At 26.7% G+C, this 27,518-nt stretch overlaps 1 protein-coding gene across 1 annotated transcript in view; it reads left to right on the plus strand.

Annotated features, from left to right (window-relative positions):
- The window catches only part of LOC111041161, a 121,036-nt gene that overhangs the window by 27,731 nt on the left and 65,787 nt on the right, over positions 1-27,518 (plus strand). Inside the window, exon 3 of the mRNA XM_022325359.1 lies at positions 19,251-19,417. Coding sequence (XP_022181051.1) covers positions 19,251-19,417 — 167 coding nt within the window. The remainder of the gene's footprint in view (positions 1-19,250; positions 19,418-27,518) is intronic.

Consider the following 27,518-nt stretch of genomic DNA (forward strand, 5'->3'; position numbering starts at 1 on the left):
AATTTCATACACAATAATATATGTAATATAACTTAACTTTGAGTCAAATTGAAGATAATGTTTTAACGTTTTTTTTTTTTTACTTAAACCAGTTTGTTTTTCTTTGATGTAATACATACTGTATACTAGTAAAATTAAGTATTACAGAAATGTAGACTACAAAATATTCGTTCTATTTCTCATTTTAATGAAAAACTTTTAAAAATTGTTTAACAATAAGAATCATAATCTTAAACAACGAGAACAACTATTCTTAAGATGCAGAGTTAATATCGGATATTAAATAAAATAAACTATGTATATGTTCATTTAATAACACATTTTGATATTTGTTGTTATATGACATTTCTATTGCAATTTAGATGTTTAAAATAGGATTTAATTTTGATTTAATAATCTAAGGCCATTGTAAACAACACCGTTTAAATTTAAAAACTTTTTAAAAATAATTTCTTTCAAAATTAAAATCTCAGGTTAATTTAAGAAGTATACACTTAAAATATAGTTTACTTCAAACTGTATGAAAATAGAATTATGATTTAAATCATACCACTTATAAACTATACATATATTTTTTTTTATATAGGTAAATAACATACTGTTGTTTTTAAATATTATATTTATATAGTGTTAAGAAACCTTTTAACTTATTTAAGCTTATTATTATTGTTTCATGCTTTTGCTATATTTAAATGGGGTCAGCTATATAACCTTAATTTTTGAAAATTATAAGGTCATTCATACATTTAATAAAAAATGGTGAAGTTTGTTTATAATTGGTTTTAAATATATTGTAATATGAATATTTGAAAAATCAAGTTGACATTTGAATAATACTTTTAAAATAATAATACCTAATTCATGTTATTATTTTATTACTATTATAATATTAAAACTTACCAACAATACTAACTCTTAACATTTAAAAGTATCAAGAAAAAATTGGTAAAATATTTTTAAACTAATTTAACTACCAATTAGATAGGGGTCAAATAATTAATAAGTGCATAGAGAATATTATATTTATCATGTAGGAAAAAGCAAAGTTTTATCTTGTATGAAATAATATTTATTAATTAATTTTGCTCAGTACCTAATTAATAATAATACACATTAACACCAATATTTTTAACAACGCCAAAAGTGCAAAATATTTCAAACTCAACGACAGGCCTACCCTCCGACGTCTTAAGCGCGGACGTCCTCATGATGCCCTTTCTCAACACCAATAATATTCATAAAAAAAAAACAAAAATCACACACCTAGTTAAACTAATTATTTCGATGTCATATTTTATTATTTAGCTATTCATTTATGTAAATTACTGTAATTATTGTATTAATTATTTATTTATTTTTAACAACTATCGCATGTAAGAAAAAAAATTTTCTTATAGCAATAAGTTAGATGACCTTGATGTCAGTAACACTTTATTAATAAAAAAAAAAAAATTAAAAACACCAATATTTAAGTTGTTACTAAAAGTTCTATAAGATAATTAACAATTTCTGTGATAAATTAATAGTCGTTATTTGCCTTATACCTATATAATGATGTTTGGTGGCTTGACAACGCGTTTTCTGCTACCAGTCGCGGAATGCGACTGGGAATAAGTAACGGCCACAGCTACTAGCTCCCGGATGGGTGACCACCCGGGTTCACAGTAGTTGAAACCTTACCACACATACACGTGTTTGCTACCTTCCGTAACAACCCCAACAATCGTAAAAACAACCTACTGTACCAACCTTACCCCTACAACAGCTAATGGCCTTAGTCGCCGGGCTTAAGTTCAAAAAAAAAAAAAAAAAAAAAATTAAAAAGAAAAAAAATCTTAATTTAATAATATAAAGGTATCTATTGATGATAGTGTAGTTGCATGGTAAGGTACACTTACTGTAAAACTCCGTGCACATTATGTGCAACATCACGTTTTAAATAATAATCGTTGAACCTCTATAAGTACTACATAATATGAAGTATAAAGGTTTTCTCCAATCCTTTATTGTCTTTAAAATTAACCATCTGTAACTTAACATAATATTTCGATCGAGAGTATAATTCATAAACGGATAAATTATTTAACTTACAATTTTCTACGGAGTACAATGAGCATAATAAAAACTAACATAGTACCTTTATATTAATTGTAAAGAGCAACACAATTATTGTCAATTAAAAATATTGTGTATAATAGATAATCTATTTACACTTGCTTATTATTTTTTTGGAGGAAACAGTGCATCAATAAATGTATGAAATATATTATATAAGTTGAAACGTTAAAAAAAATTAATACTTAAACGCTTAAATGAGAAACTTAAATATTACTTTATTGACCCCGAGGTGTCACTCACACATAATATAATGAAAAATTAAAAGACTTTTGGACTGTTTTTTTGTAGAAATCTAATAGATTCTTAATTTACCAGATTTAATTAGAGAAATAAACTTTAGGATTCCGACTTTTAGATCATTGCTTATTGTTTGTTATTTTCTGCAATAGGTACAGCGTACTTAACCACGTTTTGGTAATTTTAAGGAAGTAGAAATAAATGTCTATAAATAATTTCTAAAAATATGTAACACATGGCATGGCATTGTTTATTTAATTATTTATATACATTTTAAACGGACCAGGCACAATCACATAAATTCGATAAGGTAACAATCGTTTGTGAAAAAAAATAACGAAAAACAAAAAACAAAAAAATACAATGATTGACAAATAATTTATGGGAGGTACTTATAGCTGTGAATGAACAATTATAAAATTATAAGATATTCTAAATGAGTGAAAGTTAGGTGAAATGTATAAAATCGATAAATATATTTAGATTTTTAATGGCTTTCATAATTTTATTGCGGGGGGTGTTGTTTGCATACCTAATCAGTTACTTATGTGTTAATATTAAATATATTATTATTTATTATACCTATAGTATTTCGAGCAGGATTATGGAAGGGAAAACAATCTCGAAATTTAGGACAGTCAATATTTCTGCCGAAGAGCTTAAGCTAAAAGTATATATCTAAACTCAAACATCGTTGTTCTAATGTTTCAAGGTTAAGAATTGATAAAAGTGGGGAGTACGAAGAATATGGTTTTCTTACCCAAAGAGCCCGGGTCTTGGGACCAAATAAAACTCACTGACCCCCCCCCCCCCTTGTGGTGGCTCAGAGTATACAGCTTATAATTCTCACTCTATGACCTATTGAGCTATACTCTATGTAACTATAGTACCCACTAAACTGTACCAGTGTACCACCAACCACCATAGAGCTAAAAATAAGAACGTCTCCAAAGTCTCTTGGTATGGGACATTTAAATGAGAGGAACCGTAAAAACTTTTGCTGATTTTTTCCAGTTTGCCTTTTTTTTTTTTATTAAAAGAATAATTACAATCTATACAAACATTTTATACAATCCAGTTTGCCTTTAAGAACCATATATTGAGCCATATTTACACATAGAATGTATCAAACAACAATATATAGATTTAAAAGCAAGTTGATCACTAGGCAGCACAATTTCGATGAAAAAACCCAATATTTTGTTTGATCCATTAATAATGTTAGTAATGTGACCGTCAAATTTAAGTTTAGGATCAAAAAATATACTAAGGCACTTAATAGTCCCTTAAGTCCGAAGTAGTATTTCATCATTGAATTGCAATTATATTTCGTAATAATATTTTCATTGGTTCCTAGTTGATAATATGCGTATATTGTAAAATTAATAGGACACAGGTACTTACTATGTAAGAATAATTGTCACCCAGAGTAATTTCAATCTTATCTTTTGGTAAATGTGTGTAAAAACATTTTTGTCTTAAAAACCACTTGAGACTGAAATATGCGTCTTGTAGATTGTATGTAGTATGTGTAACCCGATTATTGTGTTGAATTTATAGATACCTACATTAAATAGTTGGTAGATTATTGTTTATTGTAATAATATACCTATACTAAGACACTAGACTATTTATATATTACAATACATCGTGTATAAATCATATTTTTATAAATTTTTTTGATCAATTGTAACGGAATTACTATTTTCCATACTATACAAGTTAAAATTTTTTCTTGAATAATTTAAATTTAAATCTATTAATAATTATACTGAAACATTCATTTAAAAAAGCTATATTATGTAATTGTTATTTTTAAATAAAATTATTGATGAATCTTTAAATGTCAATATTAACTGCATAATACCGTTTGTTTGCTTTCAAAGTTATGTTTTTAAAAATATATTTTAAACATTAAATGCCTATATAGATTTTTTTTAAATCTAAATTAGTACTTTTATAATTCTTAAACTATGTTTTTTCATGCAGAAAATTATGAAATTAAAATCAAATTTGTGTTTAATTGTGTGCAAATACAAAATATAAAAGAAAATTATAATAAAGTACTCTGAAATATCAGAAACGATGTTTTTATACATTTCATTATTTTTTTCTGTCACCCCCGAAGCAACAAAAGGCTGAAAATGAGCTTTTTTAACGACGCCATTTTCTCTCATTGTTTTAGGAAATTTGTCAATTAATTATACTTATTTGGATACATATTAACTTAATTTTAAAGTGTTTTCTATGTTAAAAGTTATTATGTGTGTCTACTAAGTCTTATAAATGATGTTTATCAATTTATCATTTATCAAGACCAGATCATACCTTATACGTTTCGTGTAAGCTTTAATTATAAAAATTTAACATTTGTATACAAATTTATTAATATATCTGTCATCTTTGTATAATATATCCTTAAATTTAGTTGTGTACATTATTAAATTTAAATCTAAAGAAAATTTGTGTTTATTTATATAAAATTTTTTTGAGTTTGATATGCCTTTTAAAACTATATATTTTTAGATAATCCTGTATTTTCTGTACACTGTATACTGAAATAAGCGAGTTACATATCAAATTCACACATCAAATTTGGAATGCGTTTGTTACCTAAATTTGGCCTGAAACCTTATTAAAGACGCAATCTCTTATATGTATATATATACCTACAAATATATGCCGATGGGCATTGCCGCCAGTTGCCTCCGTATAGTGGTTTAAGCGTTCCGCCCCATTAATATATATTGGCTTCTAATGCGATTTATATGGTAACCTCTCTCTAAAGTAATTTAATAGGTTGATTAATTACCAATATAAGAGAAAAAAACAAACCTATAACTTCCCTGAGTTCCTAATCATTTATATGTATGATATATATAAATATAACACATTGGAAGAAATCATTCGTTCAACTGCTGTAGACACTATTAATCATGACTAAAATTAAATAACCATGAAGAAATACATTTGAATAATATTTTACAATTTTTTTTGCAATAGTATTTTTTACCTGAGAAAACTTAGCACATTTCGCACTATTTGATTAAAAATATTTTTTTATTTTTTTATTGGCATGATATCATTATTATTTTTTTTTTACTGAAATAATATATTCTTTTAATCAAGCTGAAATATATGATTCTTTGTTCATACATTTCGTAGGCAATCAAATCTTTAAACAAGTTTAAAAGAACAATATTATGGTGTACCTACTACATAATGGAATTTTATATTTACTTCGATGTTAGTTTTCATATTACTTTATTGTATTGTTGTATTTTGAATTGTGATCTTAAAAATACACATTTTCAAAAACAATTTCTATGAATTCTAAAACTTTAGAATTTGTATGAATATATAAGTAGTTCTAGAGGTGGAACATGTTTCTTATAAAAGTTTAAACCATAGTTAAACAAATGTTGGCTAAACTTAATAATAACTACCTATACCTATACCTATACCTATTTTACAAAGATCAGACAAGTTTTATTTTCTAAAAATGTATGTATTGAAAGTAAAATTGGAATTACATAAAAATTTACATAAAATAAAAGAGATATATTAAAAAATGATGTACACTACAATTAAAAACTATGGTTATTTTAACAGTATTTTATTATACACAAGTGTGGGTACAATCAAGTTCAAAAGTGAGGAGAATTTATTTAAAAATGTATAGTGATTTGTATTAGTATTATTTATTTATATATATATAATATATATTTATTATTTATTTAACGTGCATAAACCTAGTTATAGTTTAATACAATATTTATAAACAGATATTTAACTAAATGACACATCTAGTATAATTGGATTATCAACTATTCCAACAAAGTTGAAATAAATAAATGGAAATTGTAATATGCAAATATAAGTATGAAAAACAATGTATAATGTAGATAATATCATAACAGTAAATTAAAGAGAAGATGTTTACTAAAAATGTATAACACGTGCCTAAACTAATAACAATTATAATTTTTTGTTACATTGTAAATTGAACATTTTTTTTTCAAGTTCAAATTAAATGACATACAATTGTTGTAACTGTCTTCATCCTCCTCTACTGATGTACAATGGAAAACGTAATGCGATTCGTCTCTTATTTGTTTCACTGTCTCGCGCAGTCTAGGTTAAGTAGATTGAGCCCTCGGGAAGTGAAGAGCGTTGGCCTACAAAACGAAATTTCATAGATGATTTATTTTACTACACTTAAAGCGTGAGGTTAAGATGAGACCTTTTTATTTATTTCCCATATGTTGTATCTATGCTCTTCCATACCATCTCTCACCCGTGTAAACTTTTTTTTGTATCTTACATATATTTAATAGAGACTATGTATGAAAAGTATACTATTCAAAATTTGAATAAATATAAAAAGTATTCATTTTATTTTAGACAATCTAAAACATTGACCTAACACATATTTAACAATCGTAATGTGCATGTATTGATTGCAATGATTAGTTTAATATGGATTTAAGATACTCGTGGTTGGTAAAAATTTACAATAGAAACATTAAATATGTATACATATGTAATAAGCCCTGTGTATGAAAAGTGTACAGTTGGAAAATCAGCATGAATGTAAAAAAGTATTAAGTTTATCTCAAATAATCTGCAGTCGGTAGTGAGTCGAACTATCACATTGTTAATAAGCGTTATGTGCTGCAGGATTTATTGCCAAGTATAACATGGATTTACGTAAGATACCGGCTGTTATAAAAGTTAAAATGTACAATAGATAATATTACTCTTATTGCAATGTTCGTGTAAAATTTGATGAAGGGTAAAAAAATTCAATTGTTTTAAGGTAGCCAGTACACAGCACGCCATTTTTCATATGTGATATATTAGATATACTCTATATACTCAATAAAAGTATATACAAGCATATTAAGTCAATCGATACATTATTATAATGTTACAAATAAGTTTTGTTGGTTAATTTTTAAAAATAATTTTGGTGGCTCTCACCATAAAATATTTACTTTAAATAATATGTATAGTATAGATTACTTAGATTCAGACTGAAGTTATGTAATATCTGATATTATGTAAATAATTCTTTATATTCAGAGGAAATGTTCCAAAAGTTTTATTCAACCATTTATGACACCATTTAACCAATATAATATTGTATATCACATGTATATTAAACGGAATACAATAATATCATAACACTTGGCATAATATAGTCGTATTAAGATTTTCAAAAATTAAATTTTTCAAATGTGTGATTTTTACAAAAATATTGTTGCATATGTGCTCAATCGATAAAATTGACTGATGATTCTTTGGAATGAAATTTTAGTTGTATATTTTTATATATAATATGTAAGTATTTGATTATTGTACAATTTATATACATCTATTTAGTATGTTTACAACTTTTCATGACTATATATTTATTTTATCTACCTATGTGATCATTATCTTTATTTCCAAATTTATCTATGGGCTATATTTCATTGTTACAGTAATCTTCGTTATTATGTCTGCAGTCTGTAGAATTCCCTTATTCAACTTTTTTTTTATATTGCTTCTATAATGTCTTATATATATATATATATATATGTATATCATAAAAATTAGAACATAAATACGTCCTATACAGTGTATGTATGAGTATTATTAGGGTATCTATATTCCTATATTTACTAAAAAAAAAATTGAAACTATTTAAACATGCAAATAAAAGTGGAAACTCATGTCTTTCACTTTTCTTAATCTTGTTTTCAAAAATGTTCATTTTTAGTGCCTTTTTTGTTAAAGCTTTTATGATATGTTGCAAAAATGTATCTACCTACACTATAATCTTTAGTTTGAAAATTTTTATGACATTAATATTACGTGATTACTATATAATAATAGGTATACGAAACAGTTTAATTATTTATATATTTTTAACGAAAATAGGATTTTATTAATTTCGGTAGCTGCCAATGTTATTTTTAAGCTACTAACTATAGGAAATAAAAAAATAATATGCAGTAAGTTTAGGTGGTTTGTTAAGTAATAAATTGTAAATTTACTCATCGAATGCGCTTATTTTCTTATGTGTATACATTTAACTATATATTACCTGTAAATACTACAATTTTAAGATTGAATTTAAATTTGTTTATTGAAGAAGTAAGCACACAAAAGTAATTTTAAAAACAAAATACTTATATGTTCATATAGAATATAATAACATGAATAGATAAAATAAAATAAATAATTTCTTAGGTACGCACACAGAATACAACATATTTATTTTTCACTCAAATATCGATGTGAATAATGAATTGATGTATACGCATTGACATCAGTACATTAATTATGAAGTTATTAAAAATTCTGTAAGCTAATTATTATAATAACCTGAAGATTGTACCACAAGTATACATTTAATAAGATTTGCTATTATATACGTATTTATTTATGAAATTTATATTTAAATGAAGAGAGTTAATTTAGCGAATACACCTTTAATAAATTAAAACTCTTATCTATGCTTACAAATTGTATTCCACCCCAAATGTTCCTTGTACTAGTAGATCACGCCGTATTTTGAAGTGAAAAATCTCGAAACGAAAATTAAATTTAAGAGTCGTATAAAAAATGCAATAAATATTTCCAATCGAGATAATTGAATAAATATACCTACCTATTTGTACCAAAATTTGTGTAACATGTATACTTTTGATCCCGAAATACAACACATTATGCATAATTAATAAGTTATAACTTTGGCCAAATTATACTATTTCGATTTATCAAAATGTATAGAACATTAAATGTTCATTTGTTAGGTCGTTTCATATGGGGGTTTTTTTAAAATAAGTATTCATCAAATACTCGAACATTCACCAACTCTCAACAACATAATACCGAATATATGTAAAATTGACCTAGAGATACATAAATAGTAATGTGTAGCTTGTCAGATCTGTTAACGACATTACGGTAACGAGAATGATTAATTGTTTTTATATTATTTATTTGTCCGTATTTTCAGAAATAGGTCCCAGGCGATAAAGACAAATTAATTTTTTTTAAGTGCTCAAATGTTATTAATCACGGTCACGTGACCATTAAATTCCGCTACGTCGTGCCACTGACATTTCGGTTTCACAAAGTTAAGTAAAACTGGACATTTCACATGATATACGCACGAGCATACGTGTATCGAAAGTCTGGGAGGGGGGTAAGTTAAACTGAGGACCTCCGAACCCTCTATTCGCTCAAGCATAGCAAAAGTTTTATATTCTCTCTTTATAGGACCACCGTAGTACTCATCCATCAACACTAGTGACATTCAGAATTTTAAAAACCTTACTCAACCACAAAATTTAAAAACTTTCTACCTATTCTTAGTAAATATTGATAAAAATAATAACACGTATAGAGAAATTTGTACGAAGAGTCTGTTATCAAAACAAATACAAGACGACCATGGTTATAATCGTTTGTACATTTATAAACCGCGGTGGTAGGTAGTTTACAATATAAATAATAAATATACTCAAACAAAATAGCTGTAAATTATTTGATATCCCTTTTTACGGATCATGTCAAAACATCAAACACAACTCCTACCGACATTGTGACAGCGTGCTAGACCTTTAGAATTGCTTATTAGAAATTTGAAAATGAAATCATAATTTGTGGTAAATCGAAGATTTTTAGATGATTACCGTCACCGGTGGGGGAGAGCTGTGGGTCATATGGGAGCATGACACCCCTTGAGCACACATGAAAAATAATATAAACATTATAAACATATGCATTAAACCGGATGATCCATTTAACGTAAGACACTCTTTATCTAGTAAAACTTTTAAAGTTTTTGAAAAAATATTTTTCTCACTTACAAGTCATTAAAAATAAAATTCTTTTTAAAATAAAATATATTTTTACCATTTTTTATCGTTATCATTTTGATTATGTTGTATCACAACATACATTTTTAATTCTAGAACAGAATATTTTTCAGAGTATTTACTTTGATACATAAAAATGAATTTTGATTTTTTAATTTATGAGAATAAGTGTTTTAATTTTTAATGAGTGGTCAGGTGTACCCACAAAATTTTAGTCCATTATCTCGCTTATCAAAACTATAAATACTTAGAAGACTTAAGTGTTTTATTTCTCGAAATCTCCTGAATAATATTCTGCTCCTGAGTCCTAGTAAATATGTATGTTGTCATCGTTCAAAAAAGTAAATGATATTAAAAATGATTGCGATAAAAAATAGTAAACATTTATAATTTTTTTTCAAACAATATTATTTTTAAAGACTTAAAACTATGCTTGAAAAAATATTTTCAAAAACATAAATGTTTTCTGAAATATCGGATGACTTACTTTAAATGGATCATTCCGTGTGCATGATAAAACATCTATTATATTATAATTAAAATTATTAACTCGGAAGGATTAACAATAAGTATTTTTTCATTTTCCCTCAAAATATATGTTTTCACTGTTTCGAATTTCAATGATTATCCACAATAAGACCTCAATTCTTTTTGCGATCACAGTTCCTACGCCAGTATTAGGGTCAACAAAAATAATGTTCTCTGTTGTTCACTATTTAATGAGAATACCCAATTTGTGGGAGATTATTATATATTACATCCGCAATAACACCGCTGGAGTGATTAAATGAACAACTTTGTTGTATTTCTTGTTTTTGCCTTTAGGTATAATTTAATTTAATGTTATCCATTTTTCAATATTACAAAGTATCGAGTCTTCACATACGTACCTCTATCGTTACTCTTGAAGGACTAATCGAAAAACCCGTGGTATTCTGAAATTCATTGTCTATCTCAACACCCACAATACTACAAGATATTTACTAATTTCACGTGTAGGTACGTTGTGCTTTTTAATACAATCAGTAATTATTATTCATAATAATTATGCAAAAAATATACTTGAAATATTATTAGTATGTATAAAAGTTTAAGGGTGACTTATTAGTTATGACGTACCTACACGGGAATGTACCATCGTGCGAAGTATACGTTAAATAGGCTGAAGGATTGTGATTATTTGCGAAAAATTTAACTGGGTCAATCTGAACTGACTTTATGTGCATTGTTTATAGTACCTATATACCTCATGTACCTACATGTGAGGCATGAGTACTTGAAATATCTAAGTTTAGTATGCGTATATTACGTTAAAGCAGTTTGAGTGGGATGATAATACTCGTAGAAGAGCAATATAGTATGGTTTAATAAAATATGAACACTATGTAGTACAGGTATAAACATTTGTTATGCAACATAATTTTAAATTTTGTGTGGAATGAGGAATGTTTTAGTTCAGCAAAAATGTGTTTTATGCAGCGAAAAAGCTCGAAAACCGTTGTCCCTGTATAGATATGAAATTAAATATGCAGATGATACTTTACACTTTCAACGTGGTAATTTTTTAAATTTCAGTATTTTTCTGTTAAAAAAAAAAACTGTAAAGAAATGTTAGCCTGAGCGTTTTTAATTAAATTTTGACCACGTTTGGTCTTTTAGGAATCGTTTTTGAAATGAAACGATTTATCATAGCTTTCAAATATAAAGATCCTAACCTAACCGTCTCAGACTCTCAGGACCATTCAACATCTAAATCAGCTATTTTTAATTATATTCGTTTCGTACAATGCACTATACAGCTTATAATTCTTGTTCTGTGACTATGTGAATTTAAAAACAAATATAAGTAATCAATTAAACGTGAGAGTTTAATAATTATATACACATACTTAAAATTCCGTCCTAATAAATATTGTCATGCAACTATTATTATAATATTATATTGTTTGCCATTAATAATTATACTTGTATTATGTATTTTATGCGAATGATGGAATCATTTTTTGTTAAAGTTACATCATTTTTTGTGCTAATAAATATTTATCATTTCACATTATTTTTACTTAACATTACGTATATTTCGGATAATATATATGATCATTATGCTGACATCCCATATGTTTAGAGTAGGTGAGGAAAAGGAGGTAACTGAGTACAATTCATTAATGCTTTAGTGGTTTTGTTATGTTATATTTCGGAATTTAAATTTATACACTCAATAAGTTCATATTCTGATAATATGATGTGTAGAATTGCGAATTTGTATATAGATCTATCATAATAGTAACTAATAACTATTATTTTTCCTCTCAAAAAGTCTCGACTTGCATATTATGTTTATTATTGTTATTTTTATGATTATTAATACGCTTTCAACATCTATGATTATGAATAAGCCTACATATGTAGTTCAACATTTTTTTTTTTTTAGGTACCTATGTTTATAGTAGTTTTACGTTACATTAGGTATTTATGGTTTAAATTTGTATTTACATGTAAGTACATGTATTTTTAACATATGCACCAGGAGAAGGCGTGATCAGTATTATTATAAATGCGCAATCATTAAAAACACTGAATTTAACAAAATATATTAGAAGAAAGATTGTATAATACAATTTAAATATTTTAATTGGGTAATTCATTAAATCAATGGTTTGTATTTCGTTTATAATGCATACATCTATTTTACATGTAGTTTATGAACAAATAATATTCTTATTTCGACTTTTAATAACGGTTTTGCCAAAAAAGTGATTCGCAATCTGCTAGTATCATTATTTCAAGAATTCGTATTCAATTATCTAATTATAAGGGGATACACTCTTTCTGTTCTGCATCAGATAGTAGGTTACGGGTTTTGATTGAAATAAAAACCAAGTACAAATGGGAAATTCCACTCGAGTAAATCCTTTTGTTAATGAAGCGGGTGAATTACTCTTTGGAATGACCTCAGTCAATTACTAGCTTGACAAGATCCATTCATACTCTTAGATAAATCTGCATTTGAGATACATTTGTATTCAGAATTCCTCTCAAATAATTCATTATACACCAAGTGTCAACAGGTAAATCTGTTGACGAACAAATATAATTGTTACATTTTTCAATTTTTGTTTATTTAAAATAATTATATACAGTTTAAAATATAATCTCTGAATAGAAACGTGAGACGCGACTAGTTTAAGAAAATGATTACAGTTTTTATTGTTTTATTAGATGTAGATGTAGATGTAGATACTAGGTAGTAGGTACCTAATATTTATTTATTTTTGATTTTATTTAACATATTATATAAGAATAATAAATATTCTTAAACATTAGATATGCGATCTTGGAATATTGTTCCTTTTTAATTGTGCTCAGAACTAACTAAAACTAACAGTTTTATCTCGACTAAAATAGTTCGTGTCTTTATAATAATATGAGAGCGCGTCTTTATTATTCCAGCTGCAACTTTACCAATAACGACGTTACAGTTCCGAAGCTGCAGTATTATGCACCACACTCTTTGCAAACCAAACTATAATCGATGCATTATAGTGCAGGACAAGGCGCGTAATATAAATCGTATAATAATAATACTACAGTGTATGTGATGTCAAATAAACGACCTATGGCCGTCTGACAGACACATATTATATTAAAATAGTGCATGCGCAAAACGAACATGTTTTTATTCCAAACGCGCTGCCACAATAAAAATGTTAAATTCTTTTATCTGGAAAATTCGTAAAGTGAGATTTAGAGACCTGGAACGATATACACGTGAGATATAATGGCGCATACTTTCTGGATTTTCAAATGTATTTTTTTTTATTTGTGTACACTAGACAGCTGCAGCAGTGGTCTAGTTTTAAAGAATAGTTTCAGTATATTAGAAAATATTATTGTGTCGGTGAAATATATCTACGCGGCTAGTAAAAGAAGTTTTTAGAAACTGTAACCGATCGTAATAATAAGACATCTACGAAAATCGTATGCACGTTTTTACTGTGGAGATTGAATTGTATTTTATATGATTAAAATATATCGTATTTCACACTATCAGTTTCAAAAATCCAGAGACTATTTATACTATGAATACTCATCAGATCAATAAACAATATAAATTAATATTATTGTTTTAATAATTTTTTTTGGTTTAAAATCCCATTGTATTTTTATACATAGTATAATTTTTGGTTAACCATAAAATAAAATGCTTATAAACCAACAGTAAATTGTTAAAAAAAACCTTCTCTAATTTTATATTTTATTGACCAATGTATGTATATTACATCTACTCATAATCAATATATCAATATATCATAGCGACAGGCCTCGGTCTTTTTTCTCACTGTTATAAGCATATTATTATTTACTCTAATCAATCGGGTTTCTACTACAACATTGATGCAAAATATGGTATACCTCCTATATAGTAAAATAATAATGCCACTTTCGGGTTGTGCGAATATTATGTGGTCAATAAGAAATCGATATTTTTTTGGCTCCCATGGATATACGCTTAAGGTATCAGAATAAATTATTGTTAACTCCCGTAAGGTGTATCCATAATATATAATATATTCAAATTATGTCCACACTTTTTCCACATCCCTTCTATACTCTGTGATACCACCAGTTTACGATTATTTAGCACTAAGATTAGTATTTATTAGTTTTGTTGTATTGTATATCGTCTGTAGGTTTCAAGGTGCTTTTTATCTACTGCATGTGGCTTCTATGGTATAGAACACGATGAACCAAAATCGAATGGCTGCCTAATACATTTTGTCTTTTTATTTGGAACTTAAGAAAAGATGTGTGATGAGTCGTTCGCTGAGACTACCACCAAAACAGGAAAAGATTTTTTTACTTTTTATCATTTACAATTTACCAAACACGTTGGAGGATTTAAAAATGGTGCACTGTATATAATAATAAAAAAAAATCGTAAGCTGCGAGCTTGAGAATCATAAAATAAACGATGGCCCCGGGGTTACTTATAAAAACACACGAAACAAAATAATATAAAAGAGTTTTGTTTCTAAACTACTGTCGCATGTTCTTTTAATGACAATATAATATATGCTGCAAAAAAGATACATGTGTATAATAATAACAAAATATATACAGAGTAATTCATACATTATCACCCCCGGGTATTCCTTTAAATTAACTTTTTTAAATCCTGATTTTTGGAATTTTGAAGTTTAAATAAGAACCATATTTTTAAGTTCTTGGATACTTTTAATATAGGTTCATGATAAAATAATTGTTAAAATAATTCATCAACATTTTATAATTTGTGAAAATTGTCCAAGTACCTATAATAATTAATAAATACTATAAGTAGATTTAATATTACACCTGTTTAATATTTTTTTAAACCATTTTTAAGAATTATGTAGCAAGGTTAACTACATTTTAAAAACTTAAAAATTACTTGCTCAAATTTTGATTTGGACATATCAATATTTTTTTTTTAAAACATCTGCTTAAGAATTTACAGTAAAAAACTTTGGTACTCGGTTGAAAAAAAGGCACTTTGATGTATGGTGGATGTCAGATATTTCTTGTCATTAGGACACTTAGGTTACTATAATAGTTGTGTTAAATTGTAATTCAATAATAAAATAAAATACGTTGACATTGGTTTTTTACTCTAAACTTTACTTAAATTCTTGTAAAAAAATGTATGAAAAAAAACCTTGTATTTAAAAATTTAATATTTTAATAAATTTATTACAACATTTACAAATTTTCACAATTTTGACAAAACTTAAAAATTAAAAGATTATAAAAAAATTTTCATTATAAATGTTCACTATTTTTAATGGATCTTCTAAAAACGTATGAGGAACCCCTTTGAATTGTCAAGCTTCATTATTTTATAGACAAAAATGTCATCATACATATGTAAAAAAAAAAAACAAAAATAGCCTTTACATTTCTCAAAAAGAGCCTAATATATTTAAAATGTTGTAATATTTAAAAAATTCTAATATAAATATTTTGTAAACATTTTAAGAGTATAAATATATTCGTTTGATTTGAAACAAATGATATTGTCAAAAACTGGTTTTATATAATTATTATTGTTTTTTCTTAATTTTTATTTTGGTTTTTCTTAATTATTTTGAAAACATCGGAAATTTCCATTTTTGAATCTTCTTAGCATAAACAAGGTCCAATTTTCTACAAAAACTCTCACTGGAAGTTAAAAATCGAAGCGTTTTTCTTCTATAAAAAGTGTTTTCTGAGACAAAACACAAACCTATCATAGTAAAACCAATACATTCATCATTCCGTTTAAAATCTAAAAGAAATTTGTGTCACCTCAAAAAAATACGTCTTCTATTTAATTTTGTTCGAGGGTTTGAATATTTCTTCTATCAGTGTAATGAGATTATTGTATTTACTATATGATACAAACAATTTCAAAAACTAGAAAAATAAAAAAAATATTGAATATTCTCATATGAACTATGTTTAATGTTGTATGAAAATTAAAATACAATCGTAGACAATTTTTTTAAAAATTCATTTTGAAGATTTTTAAAAAATTGGCCCCGGTGCTTCAATAATCTTAACACGGGCTTGGAGATACAGTAGACTATCGTCGAAATGCGGTCAACCCTATATATTGCGTATTGAATGCTCATTACAAAGCACTCGAGACGTGCCTATATAAGAGACGTTCTTGAACACGTCAGCTACGTGGCGTGTAGTGGTTTGGTTGATTTTAACGTTCTTGAGGGATCTATCTTGTCCAATTGGTAGTTAAAAATATAACTGCAATGCGATAAACCAAAAGAACAAAAAAAATTGATGCTATGTCGACGTCGCGCAATGTTTGTAAATGTCGAATTCAGACTCCCTGGAGAGTGGAGACGCACGTGTAAACCATTACTTGTTCGAAACCTTTCTATTGGTTGGCTATTTATGTGGTCGCAATCAATTGTAGTTTGACGTCCACTTAAAACAAAATAAAGCGAAAAGTATTTCCAATAGTTCACAAGTATCTAGTAGAAATCTAAAAATTAACTGTTCAAATTACATAGATACAATGGTCCAGAAGTTTTTAATGGGTACCTAGTTAAAAACAATTTTTTAGTCCTCAACTCACCATTGGCCTTAAGTTCAATTGTACTTCATAAGTACTTTGAAATACCAATCACCTAGTAATGGCTTTGAATAAGTTCGAGTGGAAATTTCCTAACTTTCTTCTAAAAGGTGCTAAAATCACGAAACAGCTGTGTTTAGCCGACAAACGACCGCCATTTCCTAAACTTCCACTAAATCATCATTCCAATATTACTTAAATAAAACGTCACAGAATACTTGTTTTTGTAATGGTACACCCATTTGTTGTGTTGACGAAATTACTATTATATGTTTCTCGTAAAACATTGTTTGACAAGAGAGATATATATTGAGGTTTTATAGCTAAAAATGGTACTATTCAATATTTATTATAGTAATATTTTAAAATGTATCAAATCCATTATCCTTTGCGTAATTAGTGAAATAGTGCCATCGATTGCGTCGTATAGGAGTATAATTTAATTAAACTCACCTATTTTACTATTTTATAGTGGACAAACTATATTATAACTGTTTAAATTCTACAGACATAATAAGACTAAAAAATTTTCTTTAACTTTTTGAATGCATTACCTATTTTATTTAAGTTAACAAAAATGTGGACGAGCAAAAAATGTTTAATTGAAATGACATGTTCAAGAGTTTAAGAGATTATTTTTGGATTTTAGACGAAGGGGTCCTTTTTTTTCTTAATTAAGCTTCGCCAACACAGATAAAATTAAATAAAAGACTCTGTATTTCATTTTAAAATATTTGAGACAGAATCTTCTACCAAATAATATAAAATATTATTTGATTACGTACCTACCTATAGGCTTAGGTAGTAGGTACTACCATTAAGTATATGTAGCATATACCATGTAACTATATTACATCTATTAATTCATATAGAATTTAAAACTACTGATATTATTTTTTATTAAAACTAGTTTTGACTTTCCTAAATCATCATCTTTGTTATAGAGGAATTTAAACGTTTCTAATTGCATAAACACTAATGAAATGTTAATAATTGAACTGGGAAAAAGAAAACCCATATGGTAAACGTTTTCTCTTTAGTTACAATATAGAAACTAAGCGATATTGATCGATACGTTTTACGTAATATATCGGAACGTACATATTAATTTATTAAAATGTGTAACTATAAGTTCCTTGGCATTAATTTTAATTATCATAATATAAACACTTAATAATAATTATAATAATAAAACTATTTAGGGGCTTGGTGAGGCGCCGTCGTACGCTCGATCTGCGGAAACGCTCTGAGTGTACGTACCGGCCGGCGTTGCTTCCTTCCGGATGGTTGACCACCCGGGATTTTTAGCAACAAAATCCTTGCCTACACATACAATGCGTGTTCTAAACTAACCTTTCCCCCCTTACAAACAGCTAATGCTCATAGGTAACGGGATCTAGTTAAATTATAAAAGAAAAAACTATTTAATAAAAGATTAAGTACCGCAGACTTACTGTACGATAAAAATAAAGAAAATAATATCGTGTAATGATAACGCTTCACATATTAAACATTATTTTATTTATTATTAATAATTATTTATTAAAAATTTACTATTTTTTGTTGTATTAGCATAATATATTATCATGGATAATTATTGTAGGGTTTCGGTAGAATGTTTTACCAACACTATAATATAATACAATATAAAATGGATAATATGCATATATTATTATATACCTGCATATCGCTTGTAAAATAGTTTCAGTATACAAATAACTGGTGAGCTCAAGGATAAAATAATAGAAATAACGATTTAATTATTTTCTTCATTGTCTAAATATTATAAAATTAAGTTGCAGACCGACGCCATTTATATTTCCTATATTATTATATCCACGCATCGACTATAACTATTCTAAAAATATGGTATTTTATACATCATAATTTTTCTTTTCATTATATTATAGTTTAACGTCAGACAAATGATGGTCGACAGTACGGGAATGAGAACGGACAATATAAAGCCAGGAACGCCCATTACGTCTGAAACGTCCAGCTCAAAAAATACCAATGATAGCTCCAGTGGCAATGTCAAAAACAGTTCAACAACTGTGGAAAAGATTGTACCATCCAGGTAATATTACTTCCGGTTATATTGGTCTTATACTATTGTGTTTTCAACCACTTAAAAAAGACGAATTATATTAACTGTTATATCGAACACCTATATATTAGTGGCTTACAAAGTACGCAATTCGATTTTTAAACACTCTGTATTTCAATAATATTTCCAAAACAAATATTAAAATATAATGATATTAAAATATTCTACAATTGTGGAGGTGTCAAAAAAAAAATTGTTCATGGAAATATAATAAGCTACTACATGTTTTGTTCACTTATATACTTTTTTTTTAATCAATAATTTTTTGACGTTAATTAAATATCATCATCATTTTGAATATTAAATTGAAATAAAATCAAATTAACCCGGTTGTATTGCATACAATTTGTATAAGATAATACAAATTAGAGGAAAGTTTATTTTTCATTTGAGTATACACCCGTAAAAAAATAATATTAAACATTTTTACAATTTCAATTTAATTTTGAAAGTATCAAATAAAGGATTGTTTAAGGGAGATCTCTGTATATAAAGCAAGAAGTTTGAATTCACATTTTGCTAATCGATAAAGATTAACAAATGTTAAATAGCATATACTAAATACACCCTAAATTAATATAGGTAATCCTGATCACTTTTATTAAATTTATTTATTAACGGCTAATTCGTTTTAATTGACCCAAACAATAAATGTTTTTTATGTTTGATATTAAAATCTCTGCGTATTTTATACCTTTATAATCTCTAAGTCACAAATAGTATTAATATCAATAATATTCATTCGTTTATCTTTATATAAACGAGAATAATCTTTACAATTCCCCACGGTGCATATCATACCCTGATTCCTGGAATTATCAAAATAAGCTAAAAAATTAAACGAAATCATATTTTTTATGATATATGTACCTATATACCTATCTATATTATATATACAGTATGTTATTTATAAGAGCTGTGTTTTAAGTTTTATTTTAATTAAATGGTCAATATAATATTATATAGTATTATCGCATTATAGCATGTAGTATTGGTATTCGTTTTACAGGAAAATATTACTTTATGTCTTTATGACGTGTATTATTTTATGGCTTAAGTATTATAGATTGTTGTAACTTATAAGCAGCAAATATTATACCTATTGATTGACTTTGATAGGGCACACGTTCTCATTCGTATTCCATACGCAATACTTAAAGTAATATGTCCTAGATGGCCAATGCTGGTTTATAGTGTTGTATGTATGCGCTGAAAAATAATTTTTTCACCGTTTTTAGACGATTGTATTGGTTGAGTGTCCAATAATATAATATAATGTCTATTATAAAACGTGTGGAATCATCTGTATTACCATTATGTCGAGATACATTTAGGTATGAGCATCACATTATATGTTGCATTTTTTTTTATGTACTTTAATTTAATGCTTGCAACGTTTTTCGTACAGTTTATCCCACAAAATAAATAATGTCACTGCTTAAAGGTTTTGTTTGTTTAAACTTAATTAAAGTAAAAAATAATGTATGGAATGTTAGGTATATCTTATACCTACCTATATAAACGTAGTTATATTATGGGGCCGTGCATTTTTCTGTTAACGTAATTAATTTTAACAAAAGCATAATATATTTAATTATGTTTTAATTATTAAAATAGTTGTGTTAAATGCAAAATTAAATTCATTTTTACTGTGATAGCCATAAGAAAACAATTAAAATAACTGAACAATGTTGTAAAAATTTGTTAATTTTGTTTAATTTGTATTCATTAAACCTTATTCTTTGAAACGATAAATCCCTAAGAATAATTCTGTAGTCTTATTTCCTACAATTTTCGAAAACAACGGCCAACAAAGTTTCAAAGTGGTGCGATGTTAAGTTAGACTCAGGTTGCTGGTTGTCATAAAAATTCCCAAGGCATCGATAAAAACGTAGATTTTTTTTTAAGTTTTGACTATAACACTTGAAAGATGAGTCTCAGAACTTTTCTACAGACGTGATTTTATAGATGTAAAAAAATATATATATATATAATATTCGGAGGAAGCTTTCTTAAAACTGTTCTCTAGATTTAAGAAGTAATAGTTATATTGAATTTTGGATACAATGACTATGGTATCATTTAGTAAGCTAAAATATTTACTAAAGTAATTTATTATATTCATGCATCATGCTATTAGAATATTATATTCTTATTGGTTGCATTTTAATTATTTGATTTTAATGGAGTACCTACCTAGTGTTGAATTGACAGCTGAACACATGATAATATAGGTATATAATCTTGTGCACGAATCATGACAAATCGGTATTCGTGGATAATTATGTTAATTTTTTCGATCTTCTGAAAGCCATCATAATAATAATGTATATGAAACCTTTGGTCGTATATTCCTATCAAATTCTAACCGTTTAGAATTTAGTTATCACAGTATTCTAAATCATGTTACAATCGCGATATCGCCTTCAACATGCTAAAGCTGTTTAGGGTTTCACCGCAATATTTTAACTGCCGTAAATTAGATTACAATTATTGTTTTTTAACGGAGACATAACTTATAATATGTTATTTACACTGAAGATACAAAACGAATACGAATAGCTTGGTAGGTAACATATTGTGATTGGATGTTGTATCAATTCCGTAGCATTTTTCAATTATTTTTTCTACAGAGGAATTTTCCTTTACCACTGATTCTATATACATTCTCAATTCACGACTTAATCTTCAACGTTTATCTGTTAAACAGTTTACACTGAATGCTTTTATGTTCATTGCGCTGTTAAAGATATATAGTGAGAACCATTAATTTTTCGCGTATGATACTCTCTACTCATGCGTTTACTTTCTAGATTACTCGTATCAAACCATAAAGAATCGAAAAGAAAAAAAATAAGCGAGACGCCGGTTATGTCTACACGTATGCTTAAATATTTCACCAATTGTCTAAGAGCTGGAAAAATAGATTAAAATTATTATTCTTTATAGATTGGTTGGACGAAGGGAGTACAACGAGGTACCTATTAAAGTATCTTAAAACGCGCATGTAGTGCACAATATGCATATTATTATACATAGTGTGAATAAAGTAGAACAGTTATAGCCAATACACCAATAAATATATTTAATTTTTAACGACTAAGTATAATCTATTGTTAAATTCGGTTATAAGTTATTTTTAGAAACGATATCAGCTTAGGCGCGTATTTATGTCTGTTAAATCTAGAACATTGTTTAATCATGTTTTATTGACGCAAGTACAAAAGAAACAAAACAATATAGCTACAAATGTTGGTTTTTAATAACATAGTGTAGATTAAGAATCGTAATAAAATAAAAAACATTTATTTTATAATGTTCAGACTTTTTGTTGGATGTTTAAATCATTTAATGTGTTTCTTAGCATTATAATAGATAGGTACTAAAAATATTTCGTTTTATTAAATAATAAAATAGAACAATTCAATTCACATGTTCTTCTCATTAATTGTTGCAATAAATATATTATCATACAAATATAGCACGTATATAATATTATAAAATGTTTCAATATCTACAAACCTACCTAACTATAGTTGTCTTACTGTACTAGGTTCTTGCGTAAATGGAAAATCAATTAGACTACTGAAGATCCTGTATAACTAAGTTATTCATTTAATATTTTCATGCCAAATAAAATTATTGTTAATCCAAATACGTTATTAAGACATTAAAATTGCTTCTATTAAGAGTCTTATTAAAAAATAAAAAAATAAATTACAGCTTGCCTTTTAAAATTGTTCGTTATATTATTATGAAGAATTGGATATAATCATTTTTTAGTGTAAGTCCAGTCGTAGGTTATCTAGATGTTTCTAAATGCCGGTTTCCACTCGAAAGCCCGGCACGCCTTTAAGGCATTTCGTCAACTATGTCCCACGTCCGTCTCTCTATATATGACTTAGACGCCTACGCCCTACCCTAAGGAAACAATATTTACGGACGAAATAAAAGACACGTCCTATCAAGACGCCCACGAGAACAATCGATACGATATAGGTACCCGCATCGGTAACTTAGACTGAATATACATGAATGGAACGGCCGGTAATCCATCTTTGTGACAAGTTTTTACTTCTTAGGCTTATTTCTTGTGTAATATATTTACAAGTCACTAGTTTTTGCATTGATATCCAATAAAGTGTTGTAACACAAGATAAATTTTAAGATTTTCTAAATTGCCGATTTCAAAACATAGTTAAATTATATTTTCTACATGAATAATATGCTTTACCAAAAAGTTTACCAGTTTAAACTGTAAAGCCTAAAAATATCCTTAAGTTTCATACTTTATAACTCATAATAGAAGTGGAAATAATATAAGGTAATCATTATAGTAGATAACAGTATGCTAAAAACTATTTAAAGTTCTATAAAGAATTTTAAGTATCCAATAAAAACTTTGCTATAATTTTAGTATTTTATTAATCTAACCCGATACATACTAAAAATTAAAATATAAATAAAATAAAAAGTAGTGGATTCCATGCATAGTTCAAAATTACATATTTTATATGGATGTTTTGTTTCACGCTTAGTAATTTTAACATCTGGAAATGGTTGATAAGGATTAATTTTTATTTGTTTATTAAATTTATATTATCAACACAACTGTGTTGAATTGCTCAATGTTATATACTTATATTAATATAAAATCTATATAGGCAGTTAGGATTAGTTATTATATCGTTTTTATTTGATAGAAGGACAGAAAAGGAATTTTAAACTTTATCCCTCAAGGAACTAAGACATTTTCACAACCGTTAAAATACATTAATCTAGTATAAATGTGAAAAAGACTATTCACCTGTAATTCTGAAAATCCATTAGAGTGATAAGCCCCATTTTCTTGAAATAATTTTGAACTTCTCTAAATCTGATCACTTCTAATTAAGAGGACGCTACACGGGAATTCATTGTCTTTGTTTCACAAACGTACAACATGACAAATTTTACGTTCACAATAATACATTTTTACTCGGTGATTTCTGAAATTAGACTGAATTTACTTTTTATAACATTTAAAAGCAAGAATATTATTTAGAGTATCTAGAAGGATTTTATTGATTTATTATGTTTCTGATAATTTTAAAATGTACACAAAATCGTCTGTTCAAAAGTGATCTTAACTTACTTAAAAATAATAATATCAATAAAGTCCTGCCGGATGCCTTAGATAATATTCTTGCATTTAAATTTTTTAATAGATAAATTCCGTCTAATTTTAGAAATTATAGATTAAAATGTATAATTAAGAACGTATAATTTGCCATGTTGTAAGACGTAGACAACAAATGCTTGAGAGGCGTCCTCTTAATATATATAATTTTGGTTTGAAATAAGAACGAGTCAAATTAGATCACTTACTTTGCCAAATTTGAACTGACTTTGAGTTTCGTCTAGATATACATTCATACTAGTATACTGTAATGCAGTCACATAAACCTATAATTCTTAAAAAAATAATATATGCATTACAATGGCATTCGTTTTGTAGATAAACTTGATTTAACGAATTGTATTAATCTCGTACTCTAATATGGTTATAAAAAAATTGTCATTTTCACAGTATGTTACCTTACTATTATACACCAAGCACGCCCATTTCTGCTTTAAGTAATGAATTTATTCATATTATAATTTTTGAAATTTTTGAAATTTTTAAATATACTAAAATATCAGATTTTTTGCAACTCAAGAAATAACATAATATGGTCTGTGGAGATATATATTTTTATCTTTAAGTGATAACCACCCTTTTTTTGGTGCACATTTTTAAGAAGTTGATTTTTTCAAAAATGTTGTAGTGCCTAATGTAAACCGAAATTCCAACGAATAGTTTTTGAATAATTATTTATTAAGCTTTAAAGATACGAAGGATCCTAAATAATTATACTAAGGGTACCTAATAAGTAATAATCTATGTTAACAATCTATTTTAAAAGATATGTAAGCTATATATTGATGATTTGAAAATGATGGTAGTTTATATTAACTTATTATAGTTTCATCATTTGTAAAAATTATCCATGTCAAAGTGTATAATAAGAACTAGAACAAATATTACATCTAATTTAAATTTTATGTAAGATAATTATTTATGGTCTAATATCCTTGAACAAAAAGTTTAAGAACTCAGAAACTACTAGTTTGAATTTCGATTGAGATACGTCAACATTTTTGAAAAATGGTTCTATTAATTATTTACAATAAAAAAGGGTGCTTTCTATTTGAATATAAAAAGTTTGTTTCGGCATATGATTCTCCCTGGGTGGTAAAAACAATCTAACTATTTAAAAAATATGGTCTTAAGGTTCACTTAAAATTTAAAAACAATCATATCACTGCAGTATTATAGAACAACAGTGGGATGAGGAGCATGCTTATGGGAAATCACCCCGTATATTACTTATGCACATCGTTGGATTACACTTCACGATAATGAGTTATCATATAGATATAATATAAAATGTAGATTTTGTTATGACATTTTCAAACAAGATTCGATAATTATTGTAGGTACCTAGATACCATGGAATACGAGACCGTAGTTATAGATTAGAATGGCATGCAGATAACAATCATCAAAACATACATAATATATGATATATAGTACAACGTCCGACGTTATACTCAACTCCTTTTGTTGCAAAAATAAGAAACCTGACAGCGAAGAAAAAAATTCTGCATTGATAAATGTACATTGTACATAGGTATTACATGTCTGAGGTACCTATTTAGAACGCAAGATCGATAATAGTTGTGATTATAATTCAAATGTTGCATTGAATTAATACAATGCGTATATTATTATAAGAGTACCATTTTCCAACGCTGAAAATCATTTCCAGTAAATTATTATTATGTCATCTGAATTTTTCTTTGTAATTAGAAGACCTTCAATATATATTAAATGCACATCCAAACAAATTCAATTTTTCCCGCGATTCTCATTTTCTGACTTAATATGTTTTATACATTTTTTTCTCATATTTTAAACGTTTAGTTAAAATTAATTAATTTTATTATTTTAGTGATCCTTTCTCATTGAACATTTGAAATACCTATTTGTTGTGATAATGATGCTGACTTTCAAAGTACATAATATACGCAATACTACGTACATAATGTGTTCCGATCGTTATTCCAGCTGCAGAATATGCTTTACACAAGTACTTAATTGTATGAATATTAATTTATTTTTTTTAATTTCAGACATTGACTATAAATATGCATTTTATTTGTTCGTGACTTTGTATGATTCATACCAAACTATAATCCTGCATTGCACCAATAAGCGCCATGAATAAATGACTAATTTATATTTATATCGGCTACATTTATATATGCTATATAACTATCATTAACATTTAACCTTAAATAGACATTTTTTTTAAATAATTAAAATAAGTTCTGTTAGATATTATAATATTGCATATCTGTTAGATTGAGAATATAATTAATACATTTTGTACACATTTAATACCACGAGTACTTTTATGACAATTTAAACGATTTCATTACGAAATATCTTGAACATTTTTTTTAAAAATAATTTTGAATTACTACTTAAAAATTATGTTTAAAGGTCAACCAATATCTATAAGATCTCAAATATTATTTTAGATAAAGTTTATGATAAGTGGTTCAGAAGGATTATTTCGTAAATTATATAAACAATATCCTTATTCCTTTGACTTTGGATTAATACATAACTTTAGTTAATAGCTCATGATACTTAGATAGTTGAACAGTTTCTTTAGTATGTGATATTTATGAAAGATATTATAAACCATTGCCCCAATTGTTTCATGTAATAATTTTAACTAAATTATTATATATATGTACGAAAAAAATATGTATCGTGAACGTATATTGCAATAAAGATCATACGTAAATCTCAGATTTTAAAACAAATACTTCAACAATTTTTATCTATCTGATAATTCGGTTTTGCTGTACTGATATCAATATATCATGTGATTACTGTGATTGTAAAATAACTGAAAATAGTGTATAATGGTCGTTTTTAACATTTTCAAATGTTAAGTAAATAGTTTCTCATTCACAT

The sequence above is a fragment of the Myzus persicae genome, unplaced genomic scaffold (genome assembly GCF_001856785.1).
Source record: "Myzus persicae strain clone G006 unplaced genomic scaffold, MPER_G0061.0, whole genome shotgun sequence".
Lineage (NCBI taxonomy): Eukaryota > Metazoa > Arthropoda > Insecta > Hemiptera > Aphididae > Myzus > Myzus persicae.